The sequence below is a fragment of the Schistocerca gregaria genome, chromosome 6 (genome assembly GCF_023897955.1).
Source record: "Schistocerca gregaria isolate iqSchGreg1 chromosome 6, iqSchGreg1.2, whole genome shotgun sequence".
NCBI classification, from domain to species: Eukaryota; Metazoa; Arthropoda; class Insecta; order Orthoptera; family Acrididae; genus Schistocerca; species Schistocerca gregaria.
In genome coordinates, this window is record NC_064925.1 from 136,749,887 (window position 1) to 136,769,047 (window position 19,161).

Genomic DNA, 19,161 nt, shown 5'->3' on the forward strand with positions numbered 1-19,161 from the left:
CAACAGGAAACATTCCTCACACACAAAGAAAGAAAATATGTTATGTGGACATGTGCCCGGAAACGCTTACTTTCCATGTTAGAGCTCATTTTATTACTTCTCTTCAAATCACATCAATCATGGAATGGAAACACACAGCAACAGAACGTACCAGCGTGACTTCAAACACTTTGTTACAGGAAATGTTCAAAATGTCCTCCGTTAGCGAGGATACATGCATCCACCCTCGGTCGCATGGAGTCCCTGACGCGCTGATGCAGCCCTGGAGAATGGCGTATTGTATCACAGCCGTCCACAATACGAGCTCGAAGAGTCTCTACATTTGGTACTGGGGTTCGTAGACAAGAGCTTCCAAATGCCCCCCTAAATGAAAGTCAAGAGGGTTGAGGTCAGGAGAGCGTGGACGCCATGGAATGGGTCCGCCTCTACCAATCCATCGGTAACCGAATCTGTTGTTGTCGACTGAAATGTGTAGGAGCTCCATCGAGCATTAACCACATGCTGTGTCGTACTTGTAAAGGCACATGTTCTAGTAGCACAGGTAGAGTATCCTGTATGAAATCATAACGTGCTCCATTGAGCGTTGGTGGAAGAACATACTGACGAAACTAAAATGAGCTCTCAGATGGAAATTAAGCGTTTCCGGACACATGTCCACATAACTTCTTTATTTCTGTGCTTCCTGAAAGTTTGGCCGTACCTTTTTTTAACACCCTGTAGATGCATCGGACAATTTATAAGAGGATAATGTCGAGAAACTGAATCCAGGATCTTACGAAAAGCCATCAAGAGTCTCTAGGAGACGTAGAGATGATCATTTTCTAAGGGTATCACACTGTTTAATCTCGCATTTATGTGTTGTAAGCACTTCAAAAAAGTGCACTGATCATTTAATTCCAAGTCCTCTGTGTGTTGCAGCTGTTGATCACATGCCAGGTCCTGGAACGACATGGAGAGCGAACTGTAAAACGTCCCTGACATTATTGTGTACGATTATGGAGCCAGGGACAATGGAAAAGTCGCTCATTGAGTTTGTTAGAAAGGAACATTTACGAAACTGTAGCGACCGAAAATTACAGGAGCATAGAGTCTTTGTCCATAGCCTGCAGACGGAAAAGGCATGATGTAATAACACTAACGTTACAGGGTGTCATTTTAGAGAGTTGTACTAATGCAACCAGAGCCATTGCAAGGGTCAAAGCAACACCACAGGTCAGTGTGAGCTGTCACATGCAAACACATGATGTGAGTGAGTTGAGTCAAATAATACTTCGTTCTATAAACAACAGTGTAGCCTGGTTGGAGGTCATTCTTTGTAGCAAGCGTTAGAATTTTCTGTTGATATTTAACCCCAAGATCGTATTGGTCTTCACTCTCCCTCACACAGATGGGCTGTTCAAATTTCATACTCATGAGCGATCTGCATATTTGTAGGACACTACAGTCAGAGAAACGGAGTTAGTAGTACGAATGTGATTGTAGTTCATGATGGATGAAAATACAATACTCTAATCTCTCGATCATCATACGTCATCCTCAATTTCAATCAGTTACAACTGGTTTATGAAACAAATTGGAAGTAGAGATCGAGTGAGGGACCTGTGTCTGTTTGTTAGCCCATTTTAAGCGCCTCTCTGTGGCCAAGTTAAAAGAGTTTAGAACTTCTCGTCTCTGCCACTTGGTTACCAAGCTCCGCAGAGCAATGAGGTGCTCTGGAAGTCGTTCGAAGACGCGAAAGTTTGGCTGTACGTTTACTTTTAGAATATGGTATTAATGTTTCATGAGTAATGATCTGTCCATGGTGGCGCTGGCATCTTATAATTTTTCATAGAAGAACAAATATTTTGGCGTTTGTGAGGATCTTAAGTGCAGTATTTGCGAGTTTTTGCTCGCATGGCATTATGTGAAACTAAGATCTTAAATAAATTTTAATCACTGTTAACAAAATATTTGTTCTACAATATTACTTTTATTGTGTTAACCGGTTTTCGGCTTACAAGGCCGTCTTCAGACATATACTGCGTGTTGTCGCCAAAGAAGTTACAATGTTTGCAAGCACCATTGGAATAGAAGTAACACGTCTAGACTGAAGCAGAAACATACAGTAAGTAACATCTTTGACAGTGTGGTGGTAATGCAATAAAAAGGTAAAAAAATTGAGCAGTAAGTAAATGAACATGGAGTAGACAGGGAAAACTTCAACACAAAATAGGAACAGCATGCCAACATAACAGTTTCTATTATAAACAACATTAATAAAATAAAATAAAATCAGTACTTGACAACGCTACATCAGGAGGTAGAAAACATGGAGAGTGATACATAAACCAATTAAAAGAAGAAACAATCATCAATGTAACTACAGAATACATAAGGACTTTAAGCAATATCAACAAGATAAACAGAAATAAATCATTACAGGAAAATGGAGGCGTCTGAGGGAAGATAAAATAAATGCGATTTTTGGGTGTATGATGGTACTGCATTTTAAGATTAACATTATATTCAAAACTGTGGCTATGTAACAGTTCGTATTAAATAAATGAACAAAGTGAAATAAAAACAATATTTGATGAAACAACTACAAGAGGTGTTAATGTTAAAATGCATTTACTGAATGTTCCTTCAAACGCCTCTATTTTCTTGAATTTATTTCTGCTTATCTTACTGAAATTGCTTAAGTTCCTTATTTATACTGTAGTTACATTAATAATTGTTTCTTCTTTCAATTGGTTTGTGTATCGATCTTCGTGTTTTATACCTCCTGATGTAGCTTGTCAAGTACTAATTTTGTTTTATTTTATTTTATTAGTTTTGTTTATTAATATTCACTGAGGTGAAGAATGCCACGGGATAGCGATATGCACGTATATAGATGGTGGTAGTGTCGCGTGCGCAAGATATAAAAAGGCAGCGCATTGGCGGAGCTGTCATTTGAACGCAGGTAATTCACGTGAAAAGGTTTCCGAAGTGATTTTGGCCGTACGACGGCAATCAACAGACTTTGAGTGCGGACGGTAGTTGGAGCTAGACGAAATCGTTATTGAATTCAATATTGATCCACCGTGTGAAGAGTGTGCTGAGAATACCAAATTCCAGGCGTTACTTCTCACCACGGGAAACGCAGTGGCCGATAGCCTTCACTGAACAACCGACAGCAGCGGCGTAGATTTATCAGTGCTGGCAGATATGCAACGATGCGTGAAATAACCGCAGAAATCAGTGTGGGACGTGTGACAGACCTATCCGGTAGGACTGTGTAGCGGCGAAATTTGGTGTTAATGGGCTGTGGCAGCAGACGACTGATGCAAGTGCCTTTACTAACAGCCTCTCATGGCCTAGTTTTTGTATCCCGCCTGGAAGGCGGCGCGTGGGTCTGTTCCTGAAAACTGGCAGAGAGGCCGAATGAAAGGAAGCGAGTAGAAGCAGGTGAGGTAAAGCACATCGGTACTGCAAGTAAAGTAAAAGAGGTTTTTACTGGTGCATGAACATATATAAATGAACACATATCTCTGGTACAGGTGAGCTTGTAGGTGCGAAGCCAAAGCCCAGATAAGAAAGTTTCAATAGTAAGTTAACATAAAGCGATGATTCTCGGCCGTCTGCTCTTCATGAACTGGGCGAAAGTGGAGCGGCGCTCGTAGAACTGCGCAGCGTCGGCTAGAGGGCGCTGTCGTCGGCGAAGATCTTCCGCTCTCGTAGTGCCAAAGTACGCTGTAGCATCGAAACTATCGATACCACACTAGTGACCGTAGCCTCGTCGGATGAGTCCCGATTTCAGTTCCTAAGAGATGATGGTAGGTTCGAGTGTGGCGCACACCCCCAGAAGCCATGGACTTATGTAATCAACGAAGCAGTGTGCAATGGTGTGGGCTGTGTCCACACGAATTGGAAAGAATCCTCTGGTCCTGTTGAACCGATCACTGACTGGAAATGTTCCAGCGTAACGTCAAGCGCGGGCACGACAGCCAGGAACGTCACAGCAGAGAGGGCTGTGAGACGTCGTCAGCCAATAGTACGCTAACAGACCCCTCTCTAGGACCACACCAAAACGGCAGTGGCATCTAGGCGAAGAGAATATAAGCGCCGCGCCTCCTGCCCGCAGCCCGGGTTCAAGTCCAGCCGAACTACAAGGTCTACAGCACTGACTTATCAAATGTAAAGGACTTGTATTCGAATTTTATATACTGAAGGACATCGATTATTTGCTTGTCTCCCATTGATTGCGACATCACCACTGTAAAGTCACAAAAGTTAAGTATTGTCATTTAACTTACTGTAATAAAAAGTCATTAATAAGATTTGCTTGAATTGTTGTCTGGCGATCCGAGAAGCAGGTTTCGAAGGCATCTTACGTTAGACGAGTGGGTAGAACACAACAGGAAATGGTTATTTTTAGCACTTTTATTTTCACGAGTCCGCCTTGATCACATAGATTTCTTTACACTTTATGACCGGTTTTGGCTTATCGCCATCTTCAGATCTGTTTAAATATTGTGTAAGCGACCAGATTCAATTCATTAAGATTAAATCTATACAAGCGATACATAAAATATAAAATATTTATGGCCATGTATGGCAGTCATACATACCGTTACAATATTCTGATATAAATCATCGTCAAGTCAAACATGTGTGTGCTGTTACTCAGATCGCGTCAGTATTTATACAAAAACCTAATGCCAGCAAAGCGAACATTAGCCAGAGTACATAGTAAACCAGTGACGCCAATATAAAGATTAAAATGCTGTATGCATTGTCTTTAGTTAAAATTCACCGCCCCCCTCCCCCCCCCCCCTCCCCCTTGGCTAAACGAGCTGATGTTCCTCGAGGTCGGCTTCTACCAGTTTTTCCTTTCGTGTGTAAAGAATTCGTGTTAGTATTTTGCAGCCGTGGCTTATTAAACTGATAGTTGGGTAATTTTCACATCTGTCAACACCTGCTTTCTTTGCGATTGGAATTATTATATTCTTCTTGAAGAGTGAGGGTATTTCGCCTGTCTGATACATCTTCCTCACCATATAGTAGAGTTTTGTCAGGACTGGTTCTCCCAAGGCTTTTAGTAGTTGTAATGGAATGTTGTCTACTCCCGGGACCTTGTTTCGACTTTGGTATTTCAGTGCGCTGTCAAACTCTTCGAGCAGTATCATATCTGGTTTTTCATCTTCATCTACATTCGCTTCCATTTCTATAATATTGTCCTCAAGTACATCGCCCTTGTATAGGCCCTCTATATACTCCTTCCACCTTTGCGCTTTCCTTCTTTGCTTACAACTTGGTTTCCAACTGAGCTCTTGATATTAATACAAGTGGTTCTCTTTTCTCCAAAGGTCTCTTTAATTTACCTGTAGGCAGTAGCTATCTTATCCCTAGTGAGATGAACCTCTAGATTTTTACATTTGTCCTCTAGCTATCCCTGCTTAGCCAGTTTCCACTTCCTGTCGATCTCATTTTTGAGACGTTTGTATTCCTTTTTGCCTACTTCATTTAGTGCATTTTTATACTTTCTCCTTTCATCAATTAAATTCAGTATTTCTTCTGGTAACCATGGATTTCTACTAGCCTTCGTCTTTTTACCTACTTGATCCTCTGCTGCCGTCACTGCTTCACCCCTCAAAGCTACCCATTCTTCTTCTACTGTATTTCTTTCCCCCATTCCTGTCAATTGTTCCCTTATGCTGTCCCTGAATCTCTGTACAAACTCTGGTTTAGTCCGTTTTTCCAGATGCCATCTCCTTAAATTCCCACCTTTTTGCAGTTTCTTCAATTTTAATCTACAGTTCATAACCAATAGATTGTGGTCAGAGTCCACATCTGCCCCTGGAACTGTCCTACAATTTAAAACTTGGTTCCTAAATCTCTGTCCTACCATTATTTAATCTATCTGATACCTTTTAGCATCGCCAGGGTTCTTCCAGATGTACAACTTTGTTTTATGATTTTTGAACCAAGTGTTAGCTATGATTAAGTTGTGCTCTGTGCAAAATTCTATCAGGCGGCTTCCTCTTTAATTTCTTACCCCATTTCACAGTCACCTACTACGTTTTCTTCTCTCCCTTTTCCTACTACCGAATTCCAGTCACCCATGACTATTAAATTTCCATCTTCTTACACTACATCAATAATTTCTTTTATTTCATCAAACATTTCTTCAATTTCTTCGTCATCTGCAGAGCTAGTTGGCATATAAACTTATACTAATGTAGTAGGCGTGGGCTTCGTGTCTATCTTGGCGACAAGAATGTGTTCACTATGCTGTCTGTAGTAGCTTATGGGCACTCCTATTTTTTATTCATTATTAAACCTACTCCTGCATTACCCCTATTTGATTTTGTATTTGCCCGCATCTCGTGGTCGAGCGGTAGCGCTCTCGCTTCCCGCGCCAGGGTTCCCGGGTTGGATTCTCGCCGGGGTCAGGGATTTTCTCTGCCTCGTGATGGCTGTGTGTTGTGTGTTGTCCTTAGGTTAGTTAGATTTAAATAGTTCTAAGTTCTAGGGTGTTAAGTCCCATAGTGGTCAGAGCCATTTTTTTATTTTTTTTATTTTGTATTTATAACCCTGTATTCACCTAAGGAAAAGTCTTGTTCCTCCTGCCACCGAACTTCACTAATTCCCACTATATCTAACTTTAACCTATCCATTTCCCTTTTTAAATTTTATAACCTACCTGCCCGATTAAGGGATTGGCATTCCACGGTCCCATCCGTAGAACGCCAGTTTTCTTCCTCCTGATAACGACGTCCTCTTGAGTAGTCCCCGCCCGGAGATCCGAATGGGGGACTATTGTACCTCCGGAATATTTTACCCAAGAGGACGCGATCATCATTTAACCATACAGTAAAGCTGCGTGCCCTCGGGAAAAATTACTTCTGTAGTTTCTCCTTGCTTTCAGCCGTTCGCAGTACCAGCACAGCAAGGCCGTTTTGGTTAGTGTTACAAGGCCAGCTCAGTCAGTCATCCAGACTGTTGCCTCTGCAACTACTGAAAAGGCTGCTGCCGCTCTTCAGGAACAACACGTTTGTCTGGCCTCTGAACAGATACCCCTCCATTGTGGTTGCACCTACGGTACGGTTATCTGTATCGCTGAGGCACGCAAGCCTCCCCACCAACAGCAAGGCCCATGTTTCATGGGGGGAGGGTTCGTGATATATCCTTAATATAATACCTATATGTTGACGGTGTTTTACTGGCAGACGAACACCGTGAAGATCTCCAGGACCAGACGAGCAATGAAATCTACGACTTGCAAATTTGGCCTCTGACTGAATTTCAAAAAGACGGAATAGATGGATTGTGGTATTCAGATAGATGGGGCTATCAAAGTCGGTGGGGAAGAGCTGAAGAAAGTGGAGCTCACCCATATGCAGTGAAGCTGAAAGTCTACCGGAGGTCCGTGCCCGTGTCAACATAGTTTGGATGAAATGGCTTCCTCTTGTATGATCGTCGTATGCGTCTGTAGTATGCCCAGTGGCATTTTATGGGTCGGAGCGTTGGCCAACGACAACGAAGCATGATCCGGCTCTCCAAAAGGAGATGCGTATGCTCTGATGGTCCTTTCGGCTTGCCCGATTTGACCATGGAACAAACATCGACGTTCGACGGCGACTTGTAGTTGCACCCATCTGCGACAAAATACGAGAAAGCAGGTTAAGATGACACGGACACGTCATGTGCAGTAAAGCAGAAAGCAGACTCGGTGACAAAAACAGCTATCCACCTGGAGATTAATGGCCGACCATCTCGTGGCAGACACAAGACGCTGTAATGACACATTCCGACGCAGAGATACAGTACTTTAAATTCTGCGCCATAGATTAAATTGAGAATTATTTAAAGTGACGTAGCATTGTATTCCTTTCTTTCCGCCGTCTTCGCGAAGGAAAGCGATGCCGACTTAGGAAGATACGCACGGTCAACAAAGAGAAGGATATCGATGGCGATTAATGAATTAATATTGTGGCAGAAGGAGTAATTCTACGTCTAAGCGGATTTCGAACGACTTGTTGAGTCCATTCCACGTCGGGTCGCTACAGTACGCGGAGCAGATGGAAGTCCAGTACGGTATTACGACGTATGCCATGACAAAAACATAAGCGCGACAGCAGACACGGCAGGAATCGGCCAGGAGTGGTGCCGCTCAGAAGCAGCGCCTGAGCCCTGGCTGGCGGCCGCGGCGGCGCTGCAGCAGCGACAAGTGGTGCGGAGACTCACCTTGACTGGCACGCAAACGGTGACCAGCAGCAGGTCAGCGGAGGCGAGACTGGCCAGGAAGACGTTGGTGGCGTTCTTCAGCTTGCGGTAGCGGCACACCGTGAAGATGATGAGCGAGTTGCCCGCCAGCCCGATGAGCAGTGTCAGCGTGTAGACGACGAGCGCGGGCAGCAGCTCCACCCAGTTGTAGCGCAGCACCGCCTCCTCGTAGTCGTAATCGTAGTAATCCTCGTAGTAGTCGTCCCGCATCTCACCCTCAGCCCCCAAGCCGCGCACGGCCGTCTCGTTCCTCCTCGGAGGCATCGTCGCAGTTTCGCGATCCCTCACAACTTAGTGCAGCCCTCTCTACGTTACTTTACTGAAAGTGAGCATCGACGCTACGCACGGTTACGAGGGCATATCGGTTTTCTTCTACTTAAAGTACCCTCGTACGTTAACAATCCACAACAAAATTCCAGATCCGCAGAGCGGTGTAAAGACCCCAAACTTGCATCCAGAGAATTTTCTCCAATACGATCAGTTTCTCAACTCGCGAAAGTTCTTGCCTTCTTCGGTCTTTAAACTACACTCGGTAGTTCGATTCCGTCAGGGGTGATCGGTCTGTTTCGAAGGCACTCTTTCACTGTGGCTTGAGCTTTGTATCAGCGGTAGACTTACACTAGAACCTTCAACAATACCTCGTCCAAGCAGCCTCACGACGTACAGCCAATGACACTCTCACTTCGATATTACTAAGCTGAGATTCGACCGTTCTACCCGAAACGGGATTAAAGTACCCACATACGTTAACAATCCACAACAAAATTCCAGATCCGCAGAGCAGTGTAAAGACCCCAAACTTGCATCCAGAGAATTTTCTCCAATACGATCAGTTTCCCAATTCTCGAAAGTTCTTGCCTTCTTCGGTCTTTAAACTACACTCGGTAGTTCGATTCCGTCAGGGGTGATCGGTCTGTTTCGAAGGCACTCTTTCACTGTGCCTTGAGCTTTGTATCAACGGTAGACTTACACTAGAACCTTCAACAATACCTCGTCCAAGCAGCCTCACGACGTACAGCCAATGACGCTCTCACTTCGATATTACTAAGCTGAGATTCGACCGTTCTACCCGAAACAGGATTAAAGTACCCACATACGTTAACAATCCACAACAAAATTCCAGATCCGCAGATCAGTGTAAAGACCGCAAACTTGCATCCAGAGAATTTTCTCCAATACGATCAGTTTCTCAACTGGCGAAAGTTCTTGCCTTCTTCGGTCTTTAAACTACACTCGGTAGTTCGATTCCGTCAGGGGTGATCGGTCTGTTTCGAAGGCACTCTTTCACTGTGGCTTGAGCTTTGTATCAGCGGTAGACCTACGCTAGAACCTTCAACAATACCTCGACCAAGCAGACTCACGACGTACAGTCGATGACTCTGACTAACTTCGAAATTACTAAGCTGAGATTCGACCGTTCTACTCGAAACGGGATTAAAGTACCCACATACGTTAAGAGTCCACAACAAAATTCCAGATCCGCAGAGCGGTGTAAAGACCCCAAACTTGCATCCAGAGAATTTTCTCCAATACGATCAGTTTCTCAACTGGCGAAAGTTCTTGCCTTCTTAGTTCTCTAAACTACACTCGGTAGACCGATGCGGTCAGGGGTGATCGGTCTGTTCCGAAGGCACACTTTCACTGTGGCTTGAGATTTGTATCAACGGTAGACCTACGCTAGAACCTTCAACAATACCTCGTCCAAGCAGACTCACGACGTACAGCCGATGACTCTTCGAAATTACTAAGCTGAGATTCGACCGTTCTACCTGAAACGAGACTGTGACGGGAACACGGTACCAATGTCCACAAATAATCGATTTGTTTTAACCTGATATCGAACAATAGTAACCTTTACATCGATTATAGCTGTTTCCCAACAAAGTAGTCTTTATTATGAGTGTAAGTTTGAACAACTGTTATGCAGACCTGTAGTACAAACGCACGATCGGCACTTTACGCTTCAGTTTCTTTCGAACAGCTGTCACCAAATCCGAAAGGTAGCACAACGCCCAATCTCTCTGGAGTACTACAAATGTTGGTTTGAAACGTCCTGCCCACGAAAAATTTTCTTCGACCGTATCAGCGACTTCTATATTAATCGGAATTTGTAAGGTGATTCACACAAACAATTTTAGAAAACCTATTCCTAACATCGAAATTAGCAGACTGGGGATGTCTGAAAAGAGATGACTAAGCGCCGGTATATTTTGAAGAGAGAAATACCTAATGTAGGTTACTGCCTGTAATCGTGTCGTATCGATAGATTGTGTTAGTCAGCGGCAGAGAGTGAGATTACAACTTCCGAGAGATGGGCCAAGGAGAAGCATGCCTTCTTCGCCACTTATCGGTGCTCGGTTATCGCATCTGTTGTTGTCCAGTAGCAGCGATAGTAGATGTGAATTCTCCTTCTGAAACGGAACTGTTGTTGTGAGTTAGTTAGGTTCTCTGGCGGGATCTCGAAGTCTAGTCGACTTATTCCCATAGGAATATAGTGCAGCCGCGAAAAGGTAACCTCCTCTTTGCCTTCGACCTATGTTACTAACCAGAAAACCGATTTAAATTACTCAGGTACACCGTCGTCTGTATTGGAACAGTACATTGAAGCGGGGATCACATTGAAAAATACCATAAAAATTAACAGGACGTGGGATGACACCACCTTTTCAATGTTCCGGACCTAACACGCACAGTCTACTTCCCCCAAACGTAGCACGAATGCCCAACTTGTGGATTTCGTCGCAGTCAGCACCTGGAAACAGAAAAAGGAATCACTTGTTAGGCGCAGGTAGTCATGTCAAACATGGGGAAAAAAAAGAAATAGCGTCGGCGCATGGAATGCGACCGGCTTTTGTTAGCCGAAACGCTAAAAATATGTGGCGAGTTCACTGGCATCTGTCCCGCAGCGTGGTAGCGCAGTATGGCCAGTGACGCACCGTTTGATGAAAACAGCGCCGTCCTTGCCAAGGTATCGGCCGCTGGCAGCAAAAAGCGAGCGATAAATCAAGCGGCCGTTGCGAGTTTCAGCCAGTGAACTCCATCTGTAGAGTATTCGAAGCATAGTCACGACCATCGACTGAGTCCAGGGATCAGATACGCAGTCGGAGCTTTGCGCTCATCCAAATCGGCATTAAATTTCACGTTTAAGAAATAATTCACACGGAAGAAACCTACAAACAAACCGACGTTTGACCATCGAGTAGACCCCGTGTGAACGACACAGTAAGAAGCAGAAACAAATGATAGATTTGGAAGCAAATAAATCACTAGGTCCGGATGGAAGCCAATTTTGGTTTTCCAAAAGCTAACCTGCATCACTCGTCGCTTACCTAGCTTGCATTTGTCGTGAATTCCTTGACAAGCTCAGTCCCAAACGACTGGAAAAAGTGCACGTAACTCTCGTATGTAAGAATGGCAAAAGAACGGATTTGTAAAATTACAGACCACTATCATTACCATCGGTCTGCTATAGAATCCTTAAAAAAATTCTCAGTTCGTGCAGTCAATACCCAATAGCACTTATTGTACTACTTTGCAGTACGGTTCGTAGCCATGGAGCCGTTGGCGGTGATAGAAACAGCCGCTTGTATCTTACCATGACTCATTCGCACCTGTCGCTAGCCTAGCCGTGGGAAGTGGTACCTGTGTCAATTCGAGCGACAGAATATTCAAGCCACTCAAACTCTAAATAAACTATATTAAATATTATTCAATTTAGATAAAAGTCTATATACTGGCCTTTGTTATTAACTAGAAAATTATGTAAAAATCTCAGCTTTCTGGCTGGCATACTTTCAGAGTTAGAGAAAATTACCTAAAAAACTCCAAACCGACACTTATAAGATTAAAGTCAGTTAAGATTTCTTTGTCTTTTCGTATCATTTGGAATCATTACTGAAGCTCAGAAAATGTTAGGTCAATTTGTTTGAATTTTCATAACTAAAAATGTCAACTATTTTTCATTTTCGTAATATAAAATTTACAGAAGATCAGTATTTATTTAATGTGTTGCTGTATGAGTAAATGAGAATGAATGAGAATGTCTATTTGGAACATATGAAAACATCCAATATTATCTCATATTAAACATTACGTAACTATGTCATGGGAAACTGTTAAGCAAGCAAGTTGCAATGAAAAATGTAATTTTCCCACCGTGATGATGAGTATGTCCAAGGGTATTTGCTTTTGTAAGGAGGCAGCCAAAATAGCCATTTGCAGAGTAATAGTTTTCTAAAGTTATTTCAACATTAGTTTTCTTTTCGTTTGGGTTTGTAAAACATTTTATCAATATTTGCATAATAAAGTGACGTAAATGCATCTGCGAATGTTGATTGGCGTAAGACACTCTTAGCGCGAAAAGGAACTCGAAGGATTGTGTTGATTGGCTGGTAATTTTGAACAACCAGTCACAGTTTAGCAGTTCCCGCGCACTGCCAGGTAGTTAGAGGCTGTGGAAAGAGCAGCATTCAGGAGTCGCTGGCTAACTAGCGGACGTACAGGTCATGTTGGATGCAGCCGTCTACATTATGAGTAAAATGAAGAAGTTACTGGTTTCTCGAGTCCAGATTGTATTGCCGCGAAAGCAGTTGCATTTACGGACATATTGTGAAAATTTGAGCTCGGTGAAGTGATTTGTTAGAGAGACAAACGCGTGTAAACTTTCGGCCTTTGTAAAATTACGCGTGGCATGTTTCATGCCCGTTTATGGAATAGTGGGCAGTTTTCTTTATTAGAAATCCACTGAAACTGACCGAATGTAAGGCTCGTATATTGTAGCAGAGTAATGACTGTAAACTGCGTAATAATTCGGGTAGGACTTAAGTACATTCCTGGCTGCCTTGTGTGTATACTGGGTTTTATGAACTGTGAGCTGAGGGCAGTGATACTATTCATTAATTAAATACGGGCTGATGCCAAGTGTTTACTTTTGAACCTAAAGACATAAAAGAACTCGTTACAGAATTCTGACATTTTTCTTAAGAGATGAAGCAATCGCCCTCCACCCGAAATTTGTTATAAGATATTACCGGATAGCTTGCTACCCGAGTGTACGCGAACTTTGCAAACGTATGTATCGACGGTGTTTTTTTTCTATGCTGCTTTAACATAGTCTGGACAGTATCTACGTATGCAGAGAAACGGGCTGGTGCTCAGACTCTGTACTGAAGTAGGTGGAATTTTTGTAGTGCACAGCACGACGAAAGACACCTACAAGCTTATGTGCACAAATCAGCATGATTTTAGAATCGCTCGTGCGAAACTCAACTTGCCCTTTTCCCACATGATATATTGCCAACTATCGATGAAGGGCACCAGGAATATTCCACATTGCAGGCTGTTAAAGAAAGTAAGAGCATATGGAATAGGTTCACAGATATGCGAGAGGCTCAAAGACTTCTTAAGTAATAGGACCGAGCATGCAGTCCTCGATGGCGAGGGTTTATCAGACAAGGTTATCGTCAAAAGTGCCGCAGGGAAGTGTGATATGACCGCTGTTGTTCTCTATATACATAAATGATTTGGTGGGCAGTGTGGGCAGAAATTTGTGGTTGTTAGCAGATGCTAGGGGTAAGGTACCGAAGATGAAAGACTGTAGGATGTTACAAGGTGACTTACACAAAATTTCTAGTTGGTGTGAAGCTCCAAACGTAGAAAAACTCAAGTTAATGCGGATGAGTAGGAAAAACAAACCATAATGTTTGGATACAGCATTACTAAGGTCCCGGCTGACACGGTGACGTCGTTTACATATGTGGGCGTAACACTAGGAAAGCGTACTCCTACATCTACATCTACTTCCATACTCCGCAAGCCACCTGACGGTGTGTGGCGGAGGATACCTTGAGTACCTCTATCGGTTCTCCCCTCTATTCCAGTCTCGTATTGTTCGTGGAAAGAAGGATTGTCGGAATGTTCTGTGTGGGCTCTAAATCTCTCTGATTTTATCCTCATGGTCTCTTCGCGAGATGTACGTAGAAGGGAGCAATATACTGCTTGACTCACCGGTGAAGATATGTTCTCGAAACTTCAACAGAAGCCCGTACCGAGCTACTGGACGTCTCTCCTGGGGAGTCTTCCACTGGATTTTATCTATCATCTCCGTAAAGCTTTCACGATTACTAAATGTTGTAACGAAGCGCGCTGCTCTCCGTTGGATCTTATCTATCTCTTCCATCAAATCTATCTGGTACGGATCCTACACCGGTGAACCGTATTCAAGCAGTGGGTGAACAAGTGTACTGTAAACTATTTCCTTTGTTTCCGGACTGCATTTCCTTGGGATTCTTCCAGTCAATCTCAGTCTGGCATCTGCTTTACCGACGATTAGTTTTGTATGGTCATTCCATTTTAAATCGCTCCTAATGCCTACTCCCACATAATTTACGGAATTAACTGCTTCCAGTTGCTGACCTGCTATATTGTAGCTAAATGATAAAGGATCTATCTTTCTATGTATTTGCAGCACATTACACGTGGCTACATTGAGATACGATTGCCATTCCCTGCACTATGCGTCAATTCGTTACAGATCCTCTTGCGTTTCAGTACAATTTTCCATTGTTACAACTCCTCGATATACGACAGCACCATCCGCAAAAAGCCTTAGCGAACTTCTGATGTTACCCACAAGGTCATTTATATATACTGTGAATAGCAACGGTCCTACGATACACCCCTACGGCACACCTAAAATCACTCTTACTTCGGAAGACTTCTCTGTATTGAGAATGATATGCTGCGTTTAGTTATCTAGGACTTCTTCAATCCAATCACACAACTGGTCTGATAGTCCATTTGCTCTTACTTTGTTCATTAAACGACTGTGGGGGACTGTATCGAACGCCTTGCGGAAGTAAAGAAACACGGCATCTACGTGTGAACCCGTGTCTATGGCCCTCTGAGTGTCGTGGACGAATAGTGCGAGCTGGGTTTCACACGATCGTCTTCTTCGAAACCCGTGATGATTCCTACAGAGTAGACTTCTAGTCTCCAGGAAAGTCATTATACTCGAACATAATACTTGTCCCAAAATTCTACAACTGATCGACGTTCTTCACATCGCTTTGACGCCCCTTATTGAAAACGGGGATGACCTGTGCCCTTTTCCAATTCTTTGGAACGCTACGCTCTTCTAGAGACCTACGGTACACCGCTGCAAGAAGGCGGGGCATGTTCCTTCACGTACTCTGTGTAAAACCGAACTGGTATCCCACCAGGTCCAGTGGCCTTTCCTCTTTTGAGCGATATTAATTGTTTTTCTATCCCTTTGTCATCTGTTTCGATATCTGCCATTCTTTCATCTTTGCGACAATCTAGAGAAAGAATTACAGTGCAGTCTTCCTCTGTGAAACAGATTTGGAAAAAGGAATTTAGTATTTCGGCCTTTAGTCTGTCATCCTTTGTTTCAGTACCATATTGGTCACAGAGAGTATGAACATTTTGTTTTGATCCACCTACCGCTTTGACATAAGACCAAGTCGGTACATAGAACTTTACTTTCGAATTCGTTGAACGCCTCTCGCATAGCCCTCCTAATACTACATTTCGCTTCGTGTAATTTTTGTTTGTCTGCAAGGCTTTGGATATGTTGTCCTAATTAGTTCAAATATATTTGTAACAAGAAATACTATTCCCATAAGTTATATGTTACAATTTACTTTACACTTGTGCCTACTGAAGGAGGTGTTCCCGCATGTCGTCCTCCTTTTGGAAGCAAGACTGTTCTCGTCTCTGCTGTGAAGTTATGAGTTCCTTAACCCCCCCCCCCCCCCCCAAGACCACCTTTAACTTTGGACAAAACATTATAATTCGCAGCTGCAAATCTTCAACTACTGAGATGACGAGGGACACAAAGTTTCAAAGGATTGAAGTCAGGTACACACCCTTCCCGACCTGTCCTTATCTGACCATAATGACGCGTTAAATGTGGCCCTACATTAGCAAAAAATTGTGCGGGTGTTACATCATGACGGGTCATATTCCCAAACTATGGGTCATTAGTGAAATTGGAGCCACGGTACATAATATTAGCGATAATCGAAAAGATTACTCTTCACGTAACGTATATGAGTGTTATGTGGACAGTAAGCTCAGGTACAGGGTACGTTCCGAAAGTAGTGCAATTGAATTTCCCGCGCCGCTCCTAGTAGTCGGAGTGGGAGCGGGCCACATGGAGTAGGTGGGGGGGGGACGCTAAGCTTTGCCGCGAAACCGGTTTCAGTGCTCTCCGAGCTGTGGAAGCGGCAGGACGTCTGTTATTGTAAACGTCTGCGCGCCGACCGTGTCACGGAAAAAATGGAATCGACGATCGAGCAACGTTACGCGATTAAGTTTTGTGCTAAACTGAACAAATCTTTTGAGGAGACTAACAAAATGATTCGTGAGGCTTACGGGGACTCTGCTCTGTCCTACTCACAAGTTTCGAGGTGGTTAAAGGCCTTTAAGGAAGGCCGGGAAGAGGTTCACGACGAACAACGCTCTGGGCGGCCGTCAACCAGCAAAACCGACAACAATGTGGCTCGTGTGCGACAACTGTTGGACTCTGACCGTCGATTGAGTATCAGGATGGTTGCCAATGAACTGAACTTGTCGTCTACTGTTGTTTTTCGCATTGTTACTGAAGATTTAGCGATGAGGAAAGTGTGCGCCAAGCTCGTGCCCAAGGTGTTGTCAGACGACGAAAAGACCAACCGAGCGGAAATTTCAAGTGAACTTTTGCAACGTGTTGAAATTGAACCTGATTATTTGGACAACGTCATCACTGGTGATGAAACCTGGGTTTTTGAATACGACCCAGAAACAAAACGCCAAAGCTCTGAGTGGCACACTGATCAGTCCCCCAAGACCAAAAAGGCAAGAATGAGCAAATCAAAAGTGAAAACAATGCTCATTGTCTTTTTCGACAGCAAAGGAGTGGTCCATAAGGAGTTTGTTCCTCAAGGACAGACAGTTAACGCTGCCTACTACGTGGATGTGCTGGAAAGACTCCGCAAAAGGGTCGTCAGGACGAGAAAGGACATCTCCGCTACCTGGCAACTCCATCACGACAACGCGCCTTGCCACAACGCGCTACGAGTCCGCGAGTTCCTGGCCAAACACCAGGTGCCAACGCTGCCCCCCCCACCCCCCCCCCCCCCCCCTATAGTCCTGACCTCGCCCCAGCTGACTTCTTTTTGTTTCCTAGGATTAAGTCCGCCCTGAAAGGAACCCGTTTTTCGTCCATAGACGAGATCCAATCCCCCGTGACGAAGACCTTGCGAGAGGTCCCAGAAGACGCCTTCGAGGGCGCGTACCGGTCATGGCAGAGTCGCTGGAAAAAATGTGTAGAGGCCCAAGGACAGTACTTTGAAGAATTTTAAGTGTTTGTGCAAATCTGTTCAATAAATTACTTTAAAAAAAATAATTGCATTACTTTCGGAACGCACCCTGTATGATGTGAAAACGCACGTTGATATTAATAACAACGGCGTTATCATACACACATTTTTACCCTACCACCTTCATTGTTGCGTTACTGCAGTACTGAATCGGTAAACTAGCAGTAGAAATACACTACTGGCCATTAAAATTCCTACACCACGAAGATGACGTGCTACAGATGCGAAATTTAACCGACAGGAAGAAGATGCTGTGATATGCAAATGATTAGCTTTTCAGAACATTCACACAAGGTTGGCGCCGGTGGCGACACCTACAACGTGCTGACATGAGGAAAGTTTCCAACTGATTTCTCATACACAAACAGCAGTTGACCGGCGTTGCCTGGTGAAACGTTGTCATGATGCCTCGTGTAAGGAGGAGAAATGCGTACCATCACCTTTCCGACTTTGATAAAGGTCGGACTGTAGACTGTCGCGATTGCGATATATCGTATCGCGACATTGACTCGCTTTGGTCGAGATCCAATGCCTGTTAGTAAATACGGAATCTATGGGTTCAGGAGGGTAATACGGAACGCCGTGCTAGATCCCAACGGCCTTGTATCACTAGCAGTCGAGATGATAGGCATTTATCCGCATGGCTGTAACGGATCGTGCAGCCACGTCTCGGTCCCTGAGTCAACAGATGGGGACGTTTGCAAGACAACAACCATCTGCACAAACAGTTCGACGACGTTTGAAGTAGCATGGACTATCAGCTCGGAGACCATGGCTGCATTTACCCTTGACGCTGCTTCACAGACAGGAGCGCCTGCGATGGTGTACTCAACGACGAACCTGGGTTCACGAATGACAAAACGTCATTTTTTCGGATGAATCCAGGTTCTGTTTACAGCATCATGATGGTCGCATCCGTGTTTAGCGACATCGCGGTAAACGCACATTGGAAGCGTGTATTCGTCGTCGCCATACTGGCGTATCACCCGGCGTGATAGTATCGGGTGCTATTGGTTACACGTCTCGGTCACCTCTTGTTCGCATTGATGGCACTTTGAACAGTGGACGTTACATTTCAGATGTGTTACAACCCGTGGCTCTACCCTTCATTCGATCCCTGCGAAACGCTACATTTCAGCAGGATAATGCACGACCGCATGTTGCAGGTCCTGTTTGGGCTTTACTGGATACAGAAAATGTTCGACTGCTCCCTGGGCAGCACATTTTCCAGATCTCTCACCAATTGAAAACGTCTGCTCAATGGTGGCCGAGCAACTGGCTCGTCACAATACGCCAGTCAATACTCCTGATGAACTGTGGTATGTTGTTGAAGCTGCATGGGCAGCTGTACCTGTACACGCCATCCAAGCTCTGTTTGAGTCAATGCCGAGGCGTATCAAGGCCGTTATTACGGCCAGAGGTGGTTGCTCTGGGTACTGATATCGCAGAATCTCTGCACCAAAATTGCGTGAAAATGTAATCACATGTCAGTTCTAGTATAATATATTTGTACAATCAACACCCGTTTACC

At 44.1% G+C, this 19,161-nt stretch overlaps 1 protein-coding gene across 2 annotated transcripts in view; it reads right to left on the reverse strand.

The window, feature by feature from the left end:
• The window catches only part of LOC126278581 (QRFP-like peptide receptor), a 1,030,767-nt gene that overhangs the window by 824,592 nt on the left and 187,014 nt on the right, over positions 1 to 19,161 (reverse strand). For both annotated transcript variants that reach the window (XM_049978791.1, XM_049978790.1), the window contains exon 2: positions 8,212 to 11,002. In XM_049978791.1, the coding sequence (XP_049834748.1) occupies positions 8,212 to 8,514 (303 nt within the window). In that variant the 5' untranslated portion in view covers positions 8,515 to 11,002. The remainder of the gene's footprint in view (positions 1 to 8,211; positions 11,003 to 19,161) is intronic.